The sequence below is a fragment of the Pipistrellus kuhlii genome, unplaced genomic scaffold (genome assembly GCF_014108245.1).
Source record: "Pipistrellus kuhlii isolate mPipKuh1 unplaced genomic scaffold, mPipKuh1.p scaffold_m20_p_12, whole genome shotgun sequence".
NCBI lineage: Eukaryota > Metazoa > Chordata > Mammalia > Chiroptera > Vespertilionidae > Pipistrellus > Pipistrellus kuhlii.
The window spans coordinates 18,847,800-18,867,780 of record NW_023425427.1 but is presented as its reverse complement, the minus strand read 5'-3'; the positions used below and the strand labels follow the sequence as shown (position 1 = coordinate 18,867,780).

Below are 19,981 nucleotides of genomic sequence, written 5' to 3'. Positions count from 1 at the left end.
ACATTATATGTCCTTTTAAAAGAAAGAGTTTTGATGGGGGGAAATATGTGGCACAAAGATTTCATTACGTTAAAGTAGCCAGTAATCTAAGTCATAATTACCCATCTAAAAATAAAAAAGTGAAGCTGAAACCAGTTTGGCTGTGGATAGAGCGTCGGCCTGTGGACTGAAAGATCCCAGGTTCAATTCTAGTCAAGAGCATGTACCTTGGTTGCGGGCACATCCCCAGTAGAGGGTGTGCAAGAGGCAGCAGATCAATGATTCTCTCTCATCGATGTTTCTAGCTCTCTATCCCTCTCTCTTCCTCTCTGTAAAAAATCAATAAAATATATTTTTAAAAAATAAAAAAAAGTTTTTAAAGTGAAGAATAATGGATGCTTATTAAAAAGAACCCTAAGAGCCGAAACCGGTTTGGCTCAATGGATAGAGCGTCAGCTTGGGAACTGAAAGGACCCGGGTTCGATTCTGGTCAAGGGCATATACTTTGGTTGCGGGCATATCCCCAGTAGGGGATGTGCAAGAGGCAGCTGATCGATGACTCTCTCTCATCGATGTTTCTGGCTCTCTATCTCTCTCCCTTCCTCTCTGTACAAAATCAATAAAATATATATTTAAAAATAAAATTAAAATAAAATAAAATAAAGAACCCTAAGATGTTGTTCCATGGATGAACTTTGAAGAATTATTTTAAGTGAAATAAGCCAGTCACAAAAAGACAGATCCTATATAGTAATTTCACTTATATGAAGTACCTAAAGTAGTTCAAGTCAAAGAGTCAGAAAGCAGAATGGTGGTTTTGAGCGGTTGGGGGAGGAAGGAAGATAGTAGTGTGGGAAGAAAGTTCTAGAAATAGTGTTGATGGTTGCACAATGTAAATGTACTAATGACATTAAACTAGACCTTGAAAATGGTTGAAGTGGTAAATTTTATGTTATATTTTATTGGGGGGGGAAACAAACCTCAAAAAACCCCAAAATAAAAACTCTGAAATCCATTACTCTGCTTATCTCGTTTAGGTGTAAAGACCTGTGGAGAACTGCCTTGGATGCATTCTTTGAAAAGAATTAATCATTCCTTTCTGGGTATGAGCCAGGCTCTGAACTTTTCTCTCATTTTATCTTACATCTTAGATCTACTAAGCTGTTAGGACAGAAATCAGTGATGTTTGTGTCCTTCAGAGCAATGGTCCTTAATCACTTAGGAGTTTCTGAACAGTCACTGACTACAATTCTTTAATTCTTCATACCGGTGTAATAAAGCTACTTCGTCTAGTTCATAAACTAGGTCCTCAGAGGTTTACACTTTGAGAGGAACAACAACAACAAAAAGTATGTAATTGAATTACAAGCAGAAATAGGAACTCAAGGCTTACAGGTAAGTCAGACAGACTACCAGAAGTTTCAGCTCACCTGCCTTGGAAACCCCCCTGGGCCTTGCGGCTAACAGCACACTCAGCAGACCCAGGCTGAATCCATCTGCACATACACATAATCAGGATGCACCAGTACTCCCCACAGGGCTTACCTCATGCTGGGAATGGCGTGGTAGCCCAATCGGAAGCGGAGTTTGCTGGACCCAGCAGCATCTGCAATCACCTTTTCCCCCACGGTATGCATATGTTTGAGGAGCTCAAGATGTTCTCTGGTCACAGCCTTCAGACTGGAAATTGAGGCCCATGGTAAGACCAGCCAGTGATGACGAGCCTTCGGGTATTTATCCTTAATCACCACCACCTGCTCATCTTTGTAAACCTAGCAGAGGCAAAGGAGAAGGAAACAGACATTTTCCATGTATCTTCTGTGCTATGCATCTCCATTAACTCACTTAATTCCACCACAATCTTCTGTAAAAGTTTTTAGTATCCCAATTTTGACAGATGAAAGCACAGAGACTCAGGTAAACTGAGTGTTTTATGCAAAGTCACAGTTACTAAGCAGGAAATCTAAGATTGCAACCCCACTTTAGTCTGTGTTTTAATCACCAAACTACAGAGAAGATGCACAGTACAAAGTAGTTGCTCAGGATCCGATGTGAAATCCCTCCAGGCATCAATTAAATGTTCCCTTCTCCACTCTACCACAGCAGACCATATGACATCTGCAGTGTACTCCAAGACTCTCTATCAGATCTGGCCCCTTGTCATCCCAAGACACAATTTAAGAACTCAAAGGCTCCTTCTAGGGAGATACCGGACTATTAATCCCAGGATAGGCCAGTAACCACAGTCATATTATCTGATGCTCCCTTGAAAGAGATCACAGTAAGGTTAACTCAACCTCCCTTAATAGTATGCAGAAATTTAAAAGGAACAAGGCAGAGGGGATAGTCCAGTGGTCGGCAAACTGCGCTTGCAAGCCACATGCGGCTCTTTGGCCCTGTGAGTGTGGCTCTCCCACAAAATACTATGACCTGGGCGAGTCTATTTTGAAGAAGTGGCGTTAGAAGAAGTTTAAGTTTAAAAAATTTGGCTCTCAAAAGAAATTTCAATCGTTGTACTGTAGATATTTGGCTCTGTTGACTAATGAGTTTGTCGACCAGTAGAATATTCATTTGAAGAACTTAGTTTCTCTCCAAAGGATTTCAGGTGCTCACTTATTGGCAATGAGAAAAGCGACTTGTCTCACAAATAGCCCAATAAAACAAATTTCATTCAGAAACACTGATTGCCTTTGATTTCATTTGTAGTTATGACCTCTGATGATTATTTCAATGCCAAAATTTTATTCTGACCTGCATTTTAGGATCCTGCATAGAAATCTTCAAGCCTTGGCTCCAGTGGCCCAATGATTCCTAAAACAATAAAGAACAATGAAAATCTCAAATGCCAATAGTTAAATTTGGTATTAGTTCACATTGAATGTCAGCAAAGTCCAACCAAGCTTGGAAATAAAGTTAATTTTTTAAGAATTAAACTATATCCCCTTTATATCAAACTTATGCCTTTGTAATCATAAGCCATCCCCATTTTCTCCCTATATCCAGAGGCTAGAAAAGCCAGAGTGTGAACCACATCTTTTGTCCTCTCCCACTCCATTTAAGCCTGACTAGGTTTCCACTCTGACATCAGGATGTGAATCACATGATCTATGAAAAGTGTTTCAAAGCTATCCTCCTAGAAATATAAATGACTGACACATTTTAGAAGCTCAGTGTTAAGTACGTTCAACTGGCTTACCTCAGGAATTCAAGAGAAAAGCACATAAAGGGAAATTCACCCAAGTAACTGGTGACTCTTTCATCTTGGTTAATAACCCCTATCATGGTTAATAACCTCTCCTGTGTGCCTGACTTTAGAGTGTACAAAACAATTAAGCCGTCATTATATCTCATTTAATCTCCACATCATCTTATCAAGCAAACCACCCTCACCTTTTTGGCAGATTCATTTGTCCCCTTGTTTGTGGGCACAAAGCACTGGCTAGGGTCACTCCAAGGTACCAGTCCTGTACTGGGCTCAGCTTCCTGGGCAGCATCCCTTTCTAAGGAATCGCTGCTGCCTGACCTCTTTCTCTTCCTGTGTGTTTCCAGGCCAGGGCTCTTTGTCTCTTCCTCGAATTCTACAATATATGGATAAAGTTCATTCACAATGTGGAGAACCTGGCCAGGCTGCAGCTTCACCTCTTGGTCCTTCCCAATTATGACTGAGTCAATGCTGCTGGGATTAACCCCTACCTATGAAATAATCAGAAAGTAATTACAAAAAAAGCAACAATTCCATCACTAATATAGCCACTATCATGTTAACCACTTACTGTGTGCCAGGAACTATGCTTAATGTTCACTTATATTACTCCATCACTTCCACACATGACAGAGAAGACTTACTGGCTGGCACTGACACCCAAATGTCAATAGCCTAAGAAAATCATCAAGTATAAAATGGAAATTTAAGTCACAAACAGACATACCTGCTTTACCTTGACATATCCTTTGTTACAGTCTGCCTTCAACCGCACTGAAAAAGATTGGAAAAAGTCAAACCCAAATACCATGAAGAACCAGGCACTTGCTCCTATTCTCTCTACAGGACAATGAAGCCTCAAGAAGGCAACTTGACAAGGGTTTCCTCAAATGAGCAAAACTGCCCATTTTACAGGTGACTGGGGCTCCAAATCCTTCCATAAAATGTCCAACAGGTCATCATAAATTAAAATTTTATTTTCACCACTCAGAGACTATTAGAATGATGGGACTGTTTATTCTCTGAAATTTACAGAATCAAACACTTGAAAAGTCCAATGGTGTACATACTCCCTTAGCTACTGCTAATATCCCTAAGAGGCAGCTTCCCTGAGTCTCCAGTCTTCCTCTTCCAGAGCCCTTGGCCCGCCTGGGACCACAGTCAGGGAAGGAGACCTGCTTCTCTTACAAGCTCTTCACTCAAGGTTAGATCAGGCTTCCGCTATTATATAAAACCATCAGATGCCTTTAACAGAGAAAGGGGCAAATTATACATTCCGGAAAAACAGAAGTTCAGCTGGCCTTGGGTAGAAGGAGTGGAGAGAATAGTCTAGAAAGAGAAACAATCAGAACAATCTGAGCATGTGTGGGAAGAACATTTTTCACTCATGTTCAGGAAAGTGAGATAAGGAACAAAGAAAAGAGACACCACAGCTGATCTCCAGCGAGGACAGGCAGAGGACAGGCGGACACCCATCACTGCCATCGTGACCAGAGGCACAGAGAGTGAGAAGCAGCGTCTGCCTATGTATCTGGGGCTTAGCCAGGTCAAGTATGGCTTTTTTTCACCCATTTAGATTAACTCATGTGGCAAAACCAATAATCCGTGCTGCAGACACCACACCTCAGGAAACCTTGCTATGGGGAACTGCAGGTGGGAGGCCTGGTAGCAGTGAGCATGTCCCAAAGTTTATGGGCAAAAAAATGAGCTATACGTTAAGGCTTTTCCAAAGGACTTTCATTTCATTAAATTCCAGGGATGACACTCAAGAGCTAAATACTATCACCTTATAAAGATACCACCCTCTTGGAAAGATAGAGGTCAGGAGGTAGATGAGGGGAGATTAACTGGAAAACTTTTATGTATATATGCATAGCCCAGGAACACAGACAATGGTGTGGTGAAGGCCTGGGAGGGGTGGGTGCCAGGTAGAGGGGGCCAATGAGGGGAAAAAACAAAGGAGACATTCATAATACTTTCAACAATAAAGATAAATTTTTAAAATAAATAAAAATACGACCCTCTACATGAGGCAATATGTAAAGGATGAAACCATCCCATTACTTCTCAGACACGGTTTCAGCCTAAAGGCCCCAGAATTCAACTGTCTTACTTCCCAACTCGGTCCCTTCCTAGACAAAGTAGGGTTCAGGACTCCACCACCAACAGTAACAGGAAGGACCAGCCTGTTCCCAACACTGAATAGTAACTGCTTCCAGAGGATGGACTCAGGAGTGAACGGGCCCGGTGTTGGCTAAGAGAGCCCTGTTCCTGAGTTTTGTTTATGGCAGACCAAAGGTTTTCCATCATGACCACCCAGAAAATGCGCACCTTTGGTTAGCACTACTCTAAGGAACCCAGAAGGTACTCTCCACAGTCTTGTGTCCAGTTACCTTGCTGTCGAGAACATTTCTTATCAGTGATCTTGGTCTCTGGGCTACGCCCAACCAGGACTGCTTCCAAATGTGGAAGTTTGATTCGCTGTTGCCGGTTGTCTTGTCTCACCAACCAGCACACCCGCATCATTACTCTGAGAGACAAAACAGAAGAGAATCATGGGAATACTAGCACAGGTCCTCCAGGGCCACACCCCAGATACCACACACGCCACATACCATCTGTTCATCTTGAAGCAAGTGACTTCACCTCCCTAGTCTCAACTTCCTCACATGTAAAATATGATAATGACAGGATTCATAAGGTTGTTGTGAGAATTAACTAAGAAAACATGGGTAAAGTATTCACCTCTGTGCCTGAATCATGCCAAGCAATCAAATTTCTTATATTTATTGATATAGTTTATGTGCTAGGTATTAGGCTACGGGTTGAGGATCAAAGAATGATTAAACATTGTCCCTATTCTTCTGGGGCTTGGAATACAATGGGACAGATAGACTCATGTACCAATTATTAAAATGCAACGTGATGAGCATGTAAAACGGAAGTAACCAAATACGGCATTAGCTCAGGCAAAGGAATGACTGACTCTTGCAGAGAGTATCAAAAAAGATTTGTGAAAAGGGATATTTATAATGGGTTTTAAAGGACTGAAAAGGAGTATGCCTGACAGAAAACTAAGGACATAAGAAGAGAGAAGATATTCTTGTCGATAGGCACTTTTTGTGTATTTGAAGGTTTCTCTTCTTTAGTTGTCAGAACGTACTGTTAGAATGATATTTTGCTGCCATATGCCAGAAGACTGTCATAATGAATATGCAAACATGCAATTTCCAAAGTATGACTGTAGCACCTTTGTGCAATACACAGCTTGCACAATAGTGGAGGTGCTGGCATTCTTTTGAAAAACCCTTAAGGCCATGTAAAGGTTCAGCAGAAGAGAGAGAGAGACAAGAAATTCTGCCCGAGCAAAGACAGAACAAAGGGGATGGAGAGGAAGAACAGCCAGAAGAAATCATGAAGGTAGACTGAATTACTGACTGCATTTGGGGAATGACAAAGAAGGAAAGGGAGATAGCCAGGATTCCTAATTTGAAAATACCCATTAACCAAAAGGAAGAATATATAAAGAGACATAATTTGGGGGTAAATGTAGGTAAAGAAGAGATGATTTCAGATTAAAACACTAGATTTAGGAATTGAGCCTAAAATGAGTCCTATATAAAAACCTCGTTAATTAGGTGAAAGGGAGCAGCCTAACTGAGAAGTGGAGAAAGAGCCTGGCTGGTGTGGCTCAGTGGTTGAGCATCAACATATGAACCAGGTCAGTTCAATTCCTGGTCAGAGCACAAGCCCAGGTTTTGGGTTCAATCCCCAGTAGGAAGGATGCATGAGGCATACCAAGGATTCTCTCTCATCATTGATGTTTCTATCTCTCTCTACCTTCCTCTCTGAGATCAATAAAAAGATATCAAAAAAAAAAGAAGAAGAAGTAAAGAAAGAAATCGGGGAGAAGACTCCAACAAAAGTGAACAGCAAAGACAAGTGCATGAAGGAACAGCACTGTGCACATGCAGAAGCAGTTCAGTGTCGCTGCAACCCAAAGTATGAGGCAGAGAAGAGGCTGGAGATTCAAGCAGGTCCAAATGAAGCAGAGCCCTGGATGACTGGCTGAGAAGCTCGAATTTTAGAAGTTCCAATGAATTTTGCAATTCAGTAAACAATAAACACGTGCTGAATGAATGAGCAAACAGATGAAAGACAGAAAGCTCTTTAAAGATTATTAAGCAGGACTTTGACACACATTTGTTTTTCAAAGATCATTTGTGGGAGGAGGTAGTAGTGTGAAGAGATATGTGGGGAACAGAACTGGATTTGGGGAAACCAGTTAGAGATGAGGTCTGGAGTAGGACAATGGAGAGACAAAATAGAGAGCACAGACTTGAGAAACATTTAAGGGGTAAAATCATTAGGATTTAGTGATGGGTGTGATAAAGTAACTTCAGGGAAGATGCTGAGTTCAGTTTTGGGCCTTTGAATTTGAACTGCCTATGGCAGAGCTGTCCGGCAGAGTAGTCAGAGGTGAGGGTGAAACTCAAAAAAGGGTCTAATATGACAACTTCTATTTGAAACCACGTAGGGAGTTAAAACCAAGCCAGGTGATGTGCTCATTCAGGCATGATGTACAGAATGAAAAGAACAGTCTGGACAGAATGGCTCAGTGGTTGAGTCATGGTTCGATTCCTGGTCAGGGCACATGCCTAGGTTGAGGGCTCAATCCCCAGGAGAGAGGGGGCATTAGGCAGCCGATCAATGATTTTCTCTCATCATTGATGTTTCTCTCTCTCTCTAAAATCAATAAAAATATATTTTAAAAAAAAGTACAGTGGACCCAAGTGACAAGCATTGGGAACACCGTTTTAGGAGAGGAGGAAAGACTATCTGCAGGAGAAATGACTGGTGAGAGAGGAACATCTAGAATATAAGCTCCTTAAGGATATAGCACATTGTCTTGCTCATCACAATATCATAATAAATGTTCACTGAATAAATCAGCTGAGTGTGTTATCCTGGAAAGCAAAGAAGAAAGTAAGCCCTAGTCAGTTTGGCTCAGTGGACAGACCATCAACCTGTGAACTGAAGGATCCCAGGCTCGATTCCAGTCAAGGACAAGTACCTATGTTACAAGCTCAATCCCTGGCTCTGGTCAGGTAGCACGTGGGAGGCAAACAATCAATGGGTCTCTCTTACATCAAGGTTTCTCTACCCCCCCCCCACCCCTCCCACCCCCCCACCCCCACTTCCCTTCCACTCTCTCTAAGAAAAATCAATGAAAAAATATCCTCGGGTGACAATTAACAAAAATAAAAAAGGGAGTGAGAGGCATCAAGTCTCAAAAGCAGCAAGGGAATCAAGTGATGATTTTTAAATGACTATTTGGTTTGAGGAACAATCACTGGTGACCTTAGGGTAAGATTTCAGGGGAATAATAGGTAAGAAAGCAGATTGCAGAAGGAAATGGGAGTTGAGAAAATGGGGACAGAATTTAGAATACCCTTTAAAACAGTTTGGATAGGAAGGGGGAAGTCACTGGATGACGCTAAAGGAAGATGATCACCAAGAACTTTTTTTCTTTCTGGCTTGCACAGTGGAAATGGGGATAAGAGATGACCAGGGATCTGAGAAACCTGACTTTGTTTATACATGACTGGGACAGGGGCAGAAAAAAACAAATGAAAATTAGGTCTCATAGGTGAGAGTATAAAATATCAGAGACACAGGTAAAGAGATTTGCTTTAATCAGAGGATACAGCTCTTCCTCATCCTCTGAGACTTAAGATCAAGATGAGTATAAATCTGCCAAAACCAGTTTGGCTCAGTGGTAGAGTGTCGATCTGCAGACTGAAAGGTCCCAGGTTCGATTCTGGTCAAGGACATGTACCTTGGTTGTGAGCACATCCCCAGTGGGGAGTGTGCAGGAGGCAGCTGGTCGATGTTTCTCTCTCTTCAACGTTTCTGGCTCTCTCTCTCTCCCTTCCTCTCTGTAAAAAATCAACTATATATATTATTTTATTTATTTATTTATTTTTTAAAGATCAGTATAAATCTAAATGGCTTTGTAAATGGGCAAGCAAAAGAAGAATTTAAGGAAAGGCACCTCTGGTGACCTAAATTTTCCCCATAAAATAGTAGATAACAGAGTGAGGTGTTCAGGCATTTGACGAGCAGCTGAGTAAAATCAATATAAAATAGTGGATAACGGGATAACGTCCAGGCCTCTAAAGTCCAAATGCTTGAGTTCAAATCGTGGTTCCACAACCTACTCACTGTGTGACTTGAGACCAGTTATTTGACCTTTATTTCTTCAGCTATAAAACAATAACTGCTCAACACTACAAGGGCTAAATGAGTGAGTAAAGATCAGTGTCTGGCAAAAAGTAAGCATTATCACTCTTGTTGATAGTACAGGTAGGATGAAAGCAGGAGCTCAAGACCATCCCTGATGGTGCAACTAACATGAAAGGGCACAAATCTGTATGGTCTCCCCCACACGGAGAGCCCTGTCCCAAGTGTTCTAACGATCCCCAATTTGTAACCTGGGCAACATTGTTCCGAATGGAAATTGTACCCCGGCTCTGAACGGCTACCACTGGTCTGCGGGGCAGCAGGCTTGCTTCTTCTGGCCTTCCCCTAAGGCCTGCTGAGGACGCTGGGAGAGGCCCTCAAGTTTCTCTCAGGGAGCGTTTCTCAAGGGAACAATGTCCTACCTGACAACCCCGCGGTCGCACAGTGCCCACGCTCAACTATTTTCTCGCTTGTGTTGCGACCAAGCTACTACCCTGTTTCCCCGAAAATAAGACAGTGTCTTATATTAATTTTTTTCTCCCAAAGTTGCGCTAGGTCTTATTTTCAGGGGATGTCTTTATCTTTCCATGCGCTAGGTCTTATTTTCGGAGGATGTGTTATTTTCGGGGAAGCACAGTAGGTACGGGGGTCAGGGGCTCGCCGCGAAGCTGGGCAGAGACCGGGGCAGGGACCGAGGTGAGCGCCGCCAAACACGGCCCACGGGGGCCAGAGGGAGTCCGGAGCCCGGAAGCACGAGGGAGGAGCAACGCCTGCCGGGAAAGAAGTCGTGAGAGCGCTTCTCAAGGCACATCACTCAAAAACCGCGGCGAGCTCGACAAAAGGCCCGCGCCCACGGCTTCCATCACGGCCAGCACAGGAGGTAGGCCCAAGCCGCCTTACCTCCAACAGCCGAGGGGGTAAACTTCGCGTTACTCCTTTGCCGCACCACTTCCGGCGCTGAGGGATGACGTCTCCGAACTGGCGGGCAACGTCGTGCGTCACCAGCCCGGTCATAGGATTGATTGGCTGACGTCTCCCCTAAGGGCCAGGAAGTAAACGCCCGCCCTCATTGGTCCCTCAGTGGGGCGGGGTCCCAGTGTGGTTGCCTGGAGCTCCTCTCCACCGGAGCGCCGCTCCCCGGTGTCTCTGAGTCTGGAGACTTGGGGCTGCTATCCCTGTGGCCGTTTCTAGGCAGCGTGCGCCTCTTGACACTCCCTTCATAAGGAGAAACTCACAACCTTCACTAGGGCTAAATATTCAAATAAAATGTTTACAGTTTTCATGAGAAACTTGAGCATGTTTCTGTGAATATTACCTGTTTGACATTTGGTTTCATGATTAAATAGGTATATAATTTCTGATTTAATTTTTTGTTTTTTAACTTTATTAATTCTTCATTGTTGCAAGTATTACATGTCAATTTTTCCCTCATTGACCTCTCCCAGCCTGCTCCCACCCAGCTCACCTCTCCCCCAGCACAGGCCCTCAACCCCCTATTGTCTGTCCATTGGGTATGCATAGTCCTTTGGTTAATCTCTTACCCCCTTCACTTCCACCTTCCCCTTCCTTTCCTCTGAGGTTTGATGACTTGTTCCTTGCTTCTATTGTCTCTGGATCTATTTTTGTTCATCAGTTTATGTTGTTCATTATATTCCACAAATGAGTGAGATCATGTGATATTTATCTTTATCCAAATGGCTTATTTCACTTAGCATAATGCTCTCCAGGTATATCCATACTGGTGCAAATGTTAAGAATTCATATATATATATTTTATTGATTTTTTACAGAGAGGAAGAGAGGGATAGAGAGTTAGAAACATCAATGAGAGAGAATCATCAATCAGCTGCCTTCTGCACATCCCCTACTGGGGATGTGCCCGAAACCAAGGTACATACCCTTGACCAGAATCAAACCCAGGACCTTTCAGTCTGCAGGCTGACGCTCTATTCACTGAGCCAAACCAGTCCTGGCAAATGTTAAGAATTCTTTTTTACAGCAGCGTAGTATTCCATTGTGTAGATATGCCACAGCTTTCTAATCCACTCATCTGCTGATGGGCACTTAGCTTATTTCCAAATTTTAGCTATTGTAAATTGTGCTTCTATGAACATAGGGGTACATATATTCTTTCTGATTGGTGTTTCTGGTTTCTTGGGATATATTTCTAGAAGTGGGATTACTAAGTCAAATGGAAGTATCATTTTTAATTTTTTGAGGAAACTTCATACTGTTTTCCATAGTGGCTGTACCAGTCTGCATTCTCACCAGCAGTGTATAATGGTTTCTTTTTTAAATATATATATATAGATAGATAGATAGATAGATAGATAGATAGATAGATAGATAGATTTCAGAGAGGGAGAGCAGAGAGATGGAAACATCAATGGTGAGAATCATCAATTGACTGCCTCCTGCACGGCCCCTACTGGGGATCAAGCCCACAACCTGGGCATGTGCCCTTGATTGGAATCAAATTCCAGGACCCTTCAGTCCGCAGGCTAAGACTCTATCAACTGAGCCAAACCAGCTAGGGACCTTTTTCTCCACATCCTTGCCAGCACTTGTCGTTTGTCGATTTGTTGATGATAGCCATTCTGATTAAAATGTTTTAATAATCTTTTCAAATTCTTGATAGTCATATCTATAATTGGCACACCAATAGTTCCACATCATAGTGTAAACATGCTAATGTATCCTTTAACTATAACCTATAATTTAAAAGCTTCCTTCTATAATTTACATGTTTTCAACTCCTGCTATTAGGGCTGGTTAATTTCTCCCACTATGTGTTGATTTCATAGCTTAACTCTCTCAAGAGTTTAAATTTTTAAAAGTTTAGGAGATTGTCACTATAATCCCAAATACTGACATTTATACCATTAATGGTTCAAGTTAAACCTTTTATTTCAATTCAGTTCTTATTTGTGTAAATCATGGATATTGTGGTGGTCTCTTCTGAAAGTCACAGAAAGCCCTTCTAATTTATCCTGACTTGCCTCCCACCCTCTCTTCATTCCCAGTCTTGTACCAGCAGTATCTTCCAAACTTCTTCTCCCCGGGACTGTAGAGAGAAAAATGAAAGATCTTTGCTAAGCCCTGGCCCAATGAATACTCTCTTGTGTTCCTTGATGTTCATGCTACTTCCTCTGGAATGTTTTTTTTCCCCCCAATAATTCACTCTGACCTCCCTCCAATCCATTCACACTTCAGCTAGAGAAAATATTTGTTTGTTTGTTTTTTAAATTAATACTGATTTGAGAGAGAGAGAGAGAGAGGGAGGATAGAGAAATAAAAAAACGTCAATTGGCTGCCTCCTGCACTGGGCATCAAGCCCGCAACCTGGGCATGTGTCCTGACCGGGAATTAAACCAGCAACCTCTTGATTCCTGTGTCAATCTCAACCCCTAAGCCACACTGTCCAGTCAAGAAAATATTTCAAAACACAAATCTGACCATATCGTTCCCCTGCTTAAATTCTTTCATGAGTTTCCACTCCTCATCCACTTAATACTAAACACATTTGTTTAGTCTTACTTTCAGAGAAGATCTTATCTATTCCTGTGTATCACTCTCTCCTTGTCTATCCAAATACCCAAACACAGGGCTTTCTTTAAATTTCTTGAACCTCGCCGAAACCAGTTTGGCTCAATGGATAGAGCGTCGGCTTGGGGACTGAAGGGTCCCGGGTTCAATTCCGGTCAAGGGCATGTACCTTGGTTGCGGACATATCCCCAGTGGGGAGTGTGCAGGAGGCAGCTGATCAATGACTCTCTCTCATCGATGTTTCTAACTCTCTATCTCTCTCCCTTCCTCTCTGTACAAAATCAATAAAATATATTTTTTTAATAAATAAATAAATTTCTTGAACCTATTCAATCAAGATTTTTGGATTGACGCAAGAAAACTACTCTAGCTAACTTAAAGATTGATGGGACTGCCCTTTGTACCATTCCCAAACCATATGAATCCTGTCCTATCTAGGCCCTCAACCTTACAATTACAGACACTTAACAGTAACTCCCAGGAGGGCCTGGGACCTTGGCATTGCCAGCTCTTCCCATTAGTCTAGTAGGAGAGACAAAGCTATAGGAGTCCACGTGGACGCCTGCATCCACATTCTCCACGGTCTTGGCCTCTAGCCAGATGAACTCACAAAAGCTCTAGCTCTCCATTGGCTGGTACGTTTATTCATTCATTCAATGTGTTTTTGAGTAGTACCTTCTACATGTCAGGCCCTGTTTTAGGTGCTGGGGCTACCACAGTGAACAAAACAAAGTTCCCACTTTCAAGGAGCTTACAATGTAGTGCAGAGAGGAAGGCAATAAACAAAGAAATATACAGGTTATGTAGGGGTGAATTCTATTAAGAGAAAGCAAAATAGAAAGTGATGATGAGCCTGGGTTGGGTCATCGGAGGAGTGGAAACGGGTGGCCACTAGGGCAGGTGAGGGCACAGGAGGTGGCAGAGCTCTGCCTGCAGTGCTGAGTGCCAGCAGCAATATAGTCAGCAAGGTGATCCTGAGCACCTTCCCATTCCCTGTGACCCTGTGGCTGTGCCACATCCTGGTGCTGTCACAGGCCGCCCACTGCTGCTGCGTGCTTGGCACGTGTCTCCCCCGAACCCCAGCCACCCGTCATGTGAATCAGCAAAAGCACCTCCTCCCCATCATGGCAGGAGACCCTCCTATTCCTCAAAGATGCCAAAGCCAGCCATGGAGGGGGCTTTTTCAGACAAGACAACTTTGTCTTGCCGAAAGACAACCATCTACTTTCCTTTATGAGGCAGATGGAAACTTCAAGCCCTGGATGGGTTGAGACTTGCACAGGCCTCCATCAAAACCCATATTCTTAACCACTACACGCCCTCTTCCAGTTTCCTATCCCAGGCCTGGCAGTGCCATTGCTGCTGAAACAAGAACAAGGTAAAGTTATTCACCCGAAGACAAGATCTTCATCATCATTGTGACTGCAGGTAGAAAGCTGCACAGAGGGACCACATTCCTGCTCTGAAGTACCTTTACAACGTCAATGACAACAGGAAGACAACAGTCAGAACTGAGAGGTGGTGACACCCACCCGGAAAAAAGGCCCTTCACCAAGCCCTACTCCCAAGCCTGTAACTCTGCCAACTAAAATGACTAAACCCTAACCTGTGAACTCAACTCAACCCATTCCCCTACAGGGCTGTGAGGAGCCCTGGGTGAGGGGCTCAGCACTCAGTCTCTTTAAGGCCAGTGATACCATCACCTGTGACTGGGTCTTTCTGTTGCTCAGCAGAGATCCATGGCAAAAGGCCCTCGGTGGCACCATGACCCACCCTGCCTCAGCTCTGAAGGATAGCCTGGATGTGGGCGTCTGGGTCTAAGCCAGTAGTACTCTCCAGGTGACCGGCAAACTGGTCTTCCAGTTTGATGAGGACAGTGCTTTCTAGACCTATCACTTCCACCACCACCACCACCACCACCAACTATGTGCACACACATGCAAATATCCCTGGCCTCTTTCCCATATTTGGGGGAGACATGAGAAATTTAATGTCAAAATATTGAAATGGCAGTTTAACCCAATGGTAGAAGAAATACCGCATAACTGTATTTATTGCTTGATAGCTACAAAAGGGGTGCAAAGTTGGAGAGCAGGATTTTAGGTCGTGGTAATCAGAAGACTTTTGTAGAGGGAGTCTTTGAACTGGATCTTCTTCAATTGACATTCACTCAAAAACACTTCTTATTACCTGCTATATGTCAATAACTGTAGTCCAGGAGATAAAAACATTGTGCATCCTTGATCACCAAGCCAGTCCCCTCAGAAGTATTGCTTTAACCCAGGGACTCGCTCTTTGGTGTGTAGCCATCAGGCTGTAAGAGGCATCCTTGCAAACTGGTCACCCTGTCAGGGATGCTGTCAAGGACACTGCTGCTCATATAACACAATGTTCTCGTTATGAGTGTCCCTGGGAGACAGTCCAATCTGATCTTAGTTCCGGGAATAGTTTTTCTCCAGAGTAACGGGTTTGTTTTTTATCCATAGATATCATGAATCGTGGGACCAACGAAACTGTCAGCTTAGAGACAAATTCATGGCCCGGCTGTAGCAAATGTGAAGGTCATTCCTATATTCATTTTTAGCTTTGCCTCCATTTTGTTTCTACCCATGTTTTTATTTCTTCATTCTCTGAAGGTCTTTTTTTTTTTTTTTTTTTCTTCATTCTCTACACTTTTAATTTATGGCATCTTGGAGAGTGTGTGAGTGATTTTTGTTTTTGGGGTTTTCCTGTATTTCACCATCAATGTTTATAATGTATACTAGTGGCCCGGTGCACGAAATTCATGCACGGCGGGCAGGAGAGGGATGTGTCCCTCAGCCCAGCCTGCATTCTCTTCAGTCTGGGACCCTTTGGAGGATGTCCCACTGCTGGTTAAGGTCCGATCCTAAACCAGCAGTCAGACATCCCTCTCACAATCCGTGTCTGCTGGCTCCTAAGCACTCACCTGCCTGCCTGCCTGATCACCCCTAACCACTCTGCCTGCTGGCCTAATCACCCCCAACTGCCCCCCCATTCTAGCCTGATCACCCCTAACTGGACCCCCCACTGGCCTGATTGCCCCCAGTTACCCCCCTGCTGGCCTGATCACCCCCAACTGCAACCCTCCCGCCAGCTTGCTCTCTGCCCTGCCAGCCGGCTCACCCCAACTGCCCCTTTGCCAAGCTGCTTGCCCCCAACTGCTACCCCTGACAGCCTGATAGCCCCAAACTGACCCCCGCCCCCCCCCTTACCCCCGGCCAGCATGACTGTCTCCAACTGCCCTTCCCGGCCAGCCTGAACATCTCTAACTGCCTCGGCCTCGGCCTGTCACCATGGCTTTGTCTGGAAGGACATCCAGAAGGTCTCCCAGTCTAATTAGCATATTACCCTTTTATTAGTATATATAATAAGTATTTATGTAAATACTAGGACAGAGACGTGTCCACAAGTCAATGAGAGCACAGTAAAGGGCTCATAAATCAGTCAGAGCATTACAAGAGACCTTACATAGAGCTCATCGCTTGAGTTTTTCTTTTGTACTTTGTTTTATTGAGGATGTTTTAGAGTTTATTCACAATGCAACAATTGTTACACAAACTTAAGTTGTTACCAACTGCAAGAAGATGCTAAAAATAAATCTTGCAGAGTAGATTTTTATATCATATCATGGGTTTATGGGACATCATAGAAACTGTTTAAAATAAATTGAGACTCCAGTCCCAAGAGTTTCCTTTATCAATATTTTTTTTTCTGACTAAAAAATTATGGGGCAAAACAATTCATACCTGCAGAATTAAAACAATTATTTACAAAATATATCTACACAAACTGTTATCAACTGGATTATTCAAATAAATAAGGACAAATAGAGTTTAGGAATTTAAATTATCTAGACAAAAAGTCTCAGATTTGAAAGCGATATTAAAAATCATTTAGTGCAGCTGCATACCTCTGCAGCAATGTTCTCCCTTAATTCTTCATCCCATCTTACAGGGTTTCCCTGGCTTGCCTTGTGTTTCCCTGGTTGCCTATGTGAGAACATAGTGAGAGAAAGAACAGTTGCTGACATATTGTTTTAAGTGTGCTGGATCAGCAGATTATTTTTAACTATACTCAATTTAATCTCCTTTTGTTTTCTCATTTCTTAAAGAAAGAGTTCTAGCAATATAAAACCTTTTTTAAAAATATATATTTTATTGATATTTTACAGAGAGGAAGGGAGGAGAGAGAGTTAGAAACATTGATGAGAGAATCATCAATCAGCTGCCTCCTGCACACCTCCCACTGGGGATGTGCCCACAACCAAGCTACATGCCCTTGACCGGAATTGAACCCGGGACCCTTCAGTCTGCAGGCCGAACCTCTATCCACTGAGCCAAACTGGCTAGTGTGCAATATAAAACCTCTTATTGACAAACAAGAAATAGGCCAGGATCGCATGAATGAAGCATTCCAAATTTTTTTCAAAAAGACAGCAATAAACATGTTTACTGCACATCCTCTCATTCTTCAATAATTTGAAAAATTACAACCATCTTCCTTCAGGTGAAAGGAGAGGGGTGGCAAGAAAAAGAAAAAAAGAAGAAGGGAGGGAAAACAAGTTAAACCAGATATACCCCCATGACCTTTTTCAGCTATCTGCAAGGCCCAGCACTTTGTATTCTTCTTTGCATTCAGGAAAATTGTAGACTTTTAACTTAGAATAACTAAATAGAATGCATTACTCTCTTCCTGTCCTTCTATTATAATTTTTTTAAGCTTAAAAGCAAAACTACCTGAAAATTGCTCAGTGCTAAGAGGAAAGGCCACTCTGAACTCAGCTATTAGTCACTCTGACATTTCCCAAAGGAGGGCAGCCCAGGCACACAGAAAAACCACCAGACAATAATGCCAGGCTGGATGTCCCATGAGAGCTGAAACCAGCTCTTCTTTTTCACAACTATACACCCAGAGCCTGGCTATAAGTCTGGCACAATGCATATTTATTCATTTGTTCAATAAATACCTCTGGTTCATTCCCTATTCTGTACCAGGCAGTGTTCTATATGCCTGGGATACATCATAAAACAAAACAAAGAGCCCTGCCCAAATGGCATTTAAATTCTAGAGGAAAGGGGGGGTGGAGAGAAGACGCAATAGGTAAATATTGTGTTTACGTCATAAGTGCAGTGGAGGGTGAGGAGAGCAGGTGAAGGAGGACTGGCAGTGCTGAGGAGAAACAGACTGAAACTTGGATTAGGGTAGACATCGTAGACCTCACTGAGAAGGTAACATTTAAACAAGGACTTAAGGGAAGTGAGGTGCTCGATAAACATTTGTTGATTAAATGAATGAATCAGAGCAGTATTAAGGAGGCAGGAAAGTTCAAGGCACATTCTGGGGATGGTGAGAAAACGAAGGGAGGAGATGATTCTGGGAAGGAGGTGAGGTGGGAAACTCACTAAGGTCTTATGTGCAGAACTAAAAAAAACGTATAAATTAGTAAAATTTAGAGTTTACAAATAACTTTCATTTATAGTCTCATTTAATTTTCACATATCTAATAAGGTTAATAACTTCATCTCCATTTACCAATAAGGAGAGCACGCTCAGTTTTCCCAAGATCTCACAGCCAACAAGAGGCAGATGCAGAACTCAAATGTGAGTTTTGGACTTCTATCTTCAGGCTTTCCCTATCACCTCCCCCACAAAAAGACACACAGGTAATGTGACCGGAAGAAAAAAGCATTACACAATATACCACTAAAATATGGAAATGCTCACATGTCAGTAATCAAAAAGCATAAAGATACAAGGTAAAACTAAAGTTTAATATAAGTTTTCAAAGTTATACACCCTGTAGAGGAACCAATTGATTGTGGGTACTCAATAAAAGTTTAAAAAGTAAACTAAGAGCCTATTTGAAACACATGTAGTGTGGTACGGGCAACAGAAAATATGTGGTTGCAAATCTATTTCTATCATAAATGCCTTTCTTTTTACTATAAAGTTTTGAAACTTTTACTTTCAGAGTAACTATTTCTCTTACAAATACAATAATACTTTGTGACTTGATTTCCATTTAAAAATTATTTCTCAGTTACATTAGAAATACATGAGTACTTTCTTTAAAAGATGAAAATCCTCAGCCAATTGTCCCCCTTCATCCTGGTCTTCATCTGGGCACTATCATTTTGGAATGTATATCCAGCTCTTTTTCTATGGCTACTTATATATCCAAGTGCTTCCTGAATATCTACACTTGAGATATGAATGTTTAAAACTGAATTCATCCTTTTCCCTTCAAGGCCAATATGGTCCTCTTTGACTTCTGTGCCAGTGAATGGTTTCACCTACTCATCACAACTGATCATCAATAAATTCCTATAGATTTACCTCTTTAATATACTGTGTAACCACCCTCCATTCTCCATTCCCACTTCCGCTACTTTAATATTGGCCCTCTTTTACCTACTACTTCAACTACTGCAGGGCCAACCTCATGGACATGTGACCTGTACACTCACACAGGTCTCATCTTAGAAGGGCCTCCTGTTTGGTATAACGCTTTGCTGTCAGTGTATTGGATTTCTTATTAATCCTCACCCGAGGATATTACTTTTCCCCACTGATTTTAGAGAGAGTGGAAGGGAAGGGGAGAGACACAGAGAGAAAAACATTGATGTGAGAGAGACACATCGACTGATTGCCTCTCGCACATGCCCCAACCAGGACCAGGGATTGAGCCTGCAACCGAGGTACATACCCTTGACCAGATTGAACTCAAGACCCTTCAGTCCAAGTACTGATGCTTTAATATCTAAGCAAAACCGACTACTAGCTGGAATTCTTAATGATTTCTGAACAAGGGGCACTGTTTTCATTTTGCACTGCTTCACAAAATATAAAAAGAGTCCTATACTACTGTAATATCTTAACTGGTACCCACTTCCCCAGTTAGGCCTTGCTGTAACCCACTCTTCATAATTACATAGAGAATTAAAGAGAAGATATATTAAAACTGGATTGAGCAATACTGAGCACTGAGAT

The 19,981-nt window shown here is 42.5% G+C and overlaps 1 protein-coding gene and 1 non-coding gene across 9 annotated transcripts in view; one reads left to right on the top strand and one right to left on the bottom strand.

Moving 5' to 3' along the window:
* The window catches only part of APTX (aprataxin), a 31,892-nt gene that overhangs the window by 4,345 nt on the left and 7,566 nt on the right, over positions 1–19,981 (bottom strand). For 2 of the 8 annotated variants that reach the window (XM_045580065.1, XM_045580062.1), the window contains exons 2-6: positions 5,575–5,711; positions 3,909–3,955; positions 3,370–3,672; positions 2,731–2,790; positions 1,525–1,751 (exon numbers count right to left, since the gene is read on the bottom strand). In XM_045580065.1, the coding sequence (XP_045436021.1) occupies positions 1,525–1,751; positions 2,731–2,790; positions 3,370–3,672; positions 3,909–3,955; positions 5,575–5,707 (770 nt within the window). In that variant the 5' untranslated portion in view covers positions 5,708–5,711. Of the gene's footprint in view, positions 1–1,524; positions 1,752–2,730; positions 2,791–3,369; positions 3,673–3,908; positions 3,956–5,574; positions 5,715–9,846; positions 9,914–10,324; positions 10,415–19,981 lie in introns of those variants that run through there. The other 6 variants (XM_036433586.2, XM_036433587.2, XM_036433589.2 and 3 more) reach the window with 6 other exon arrangements.
* LOC118716797 lies at positions 4,095–4,228 on the top strand. Its single transcript, XR_004987258.1, has one exon. It is a non-coding gene; the product is annotated as a small nucleolar RNA SNORA79 (small nucleolar RNA).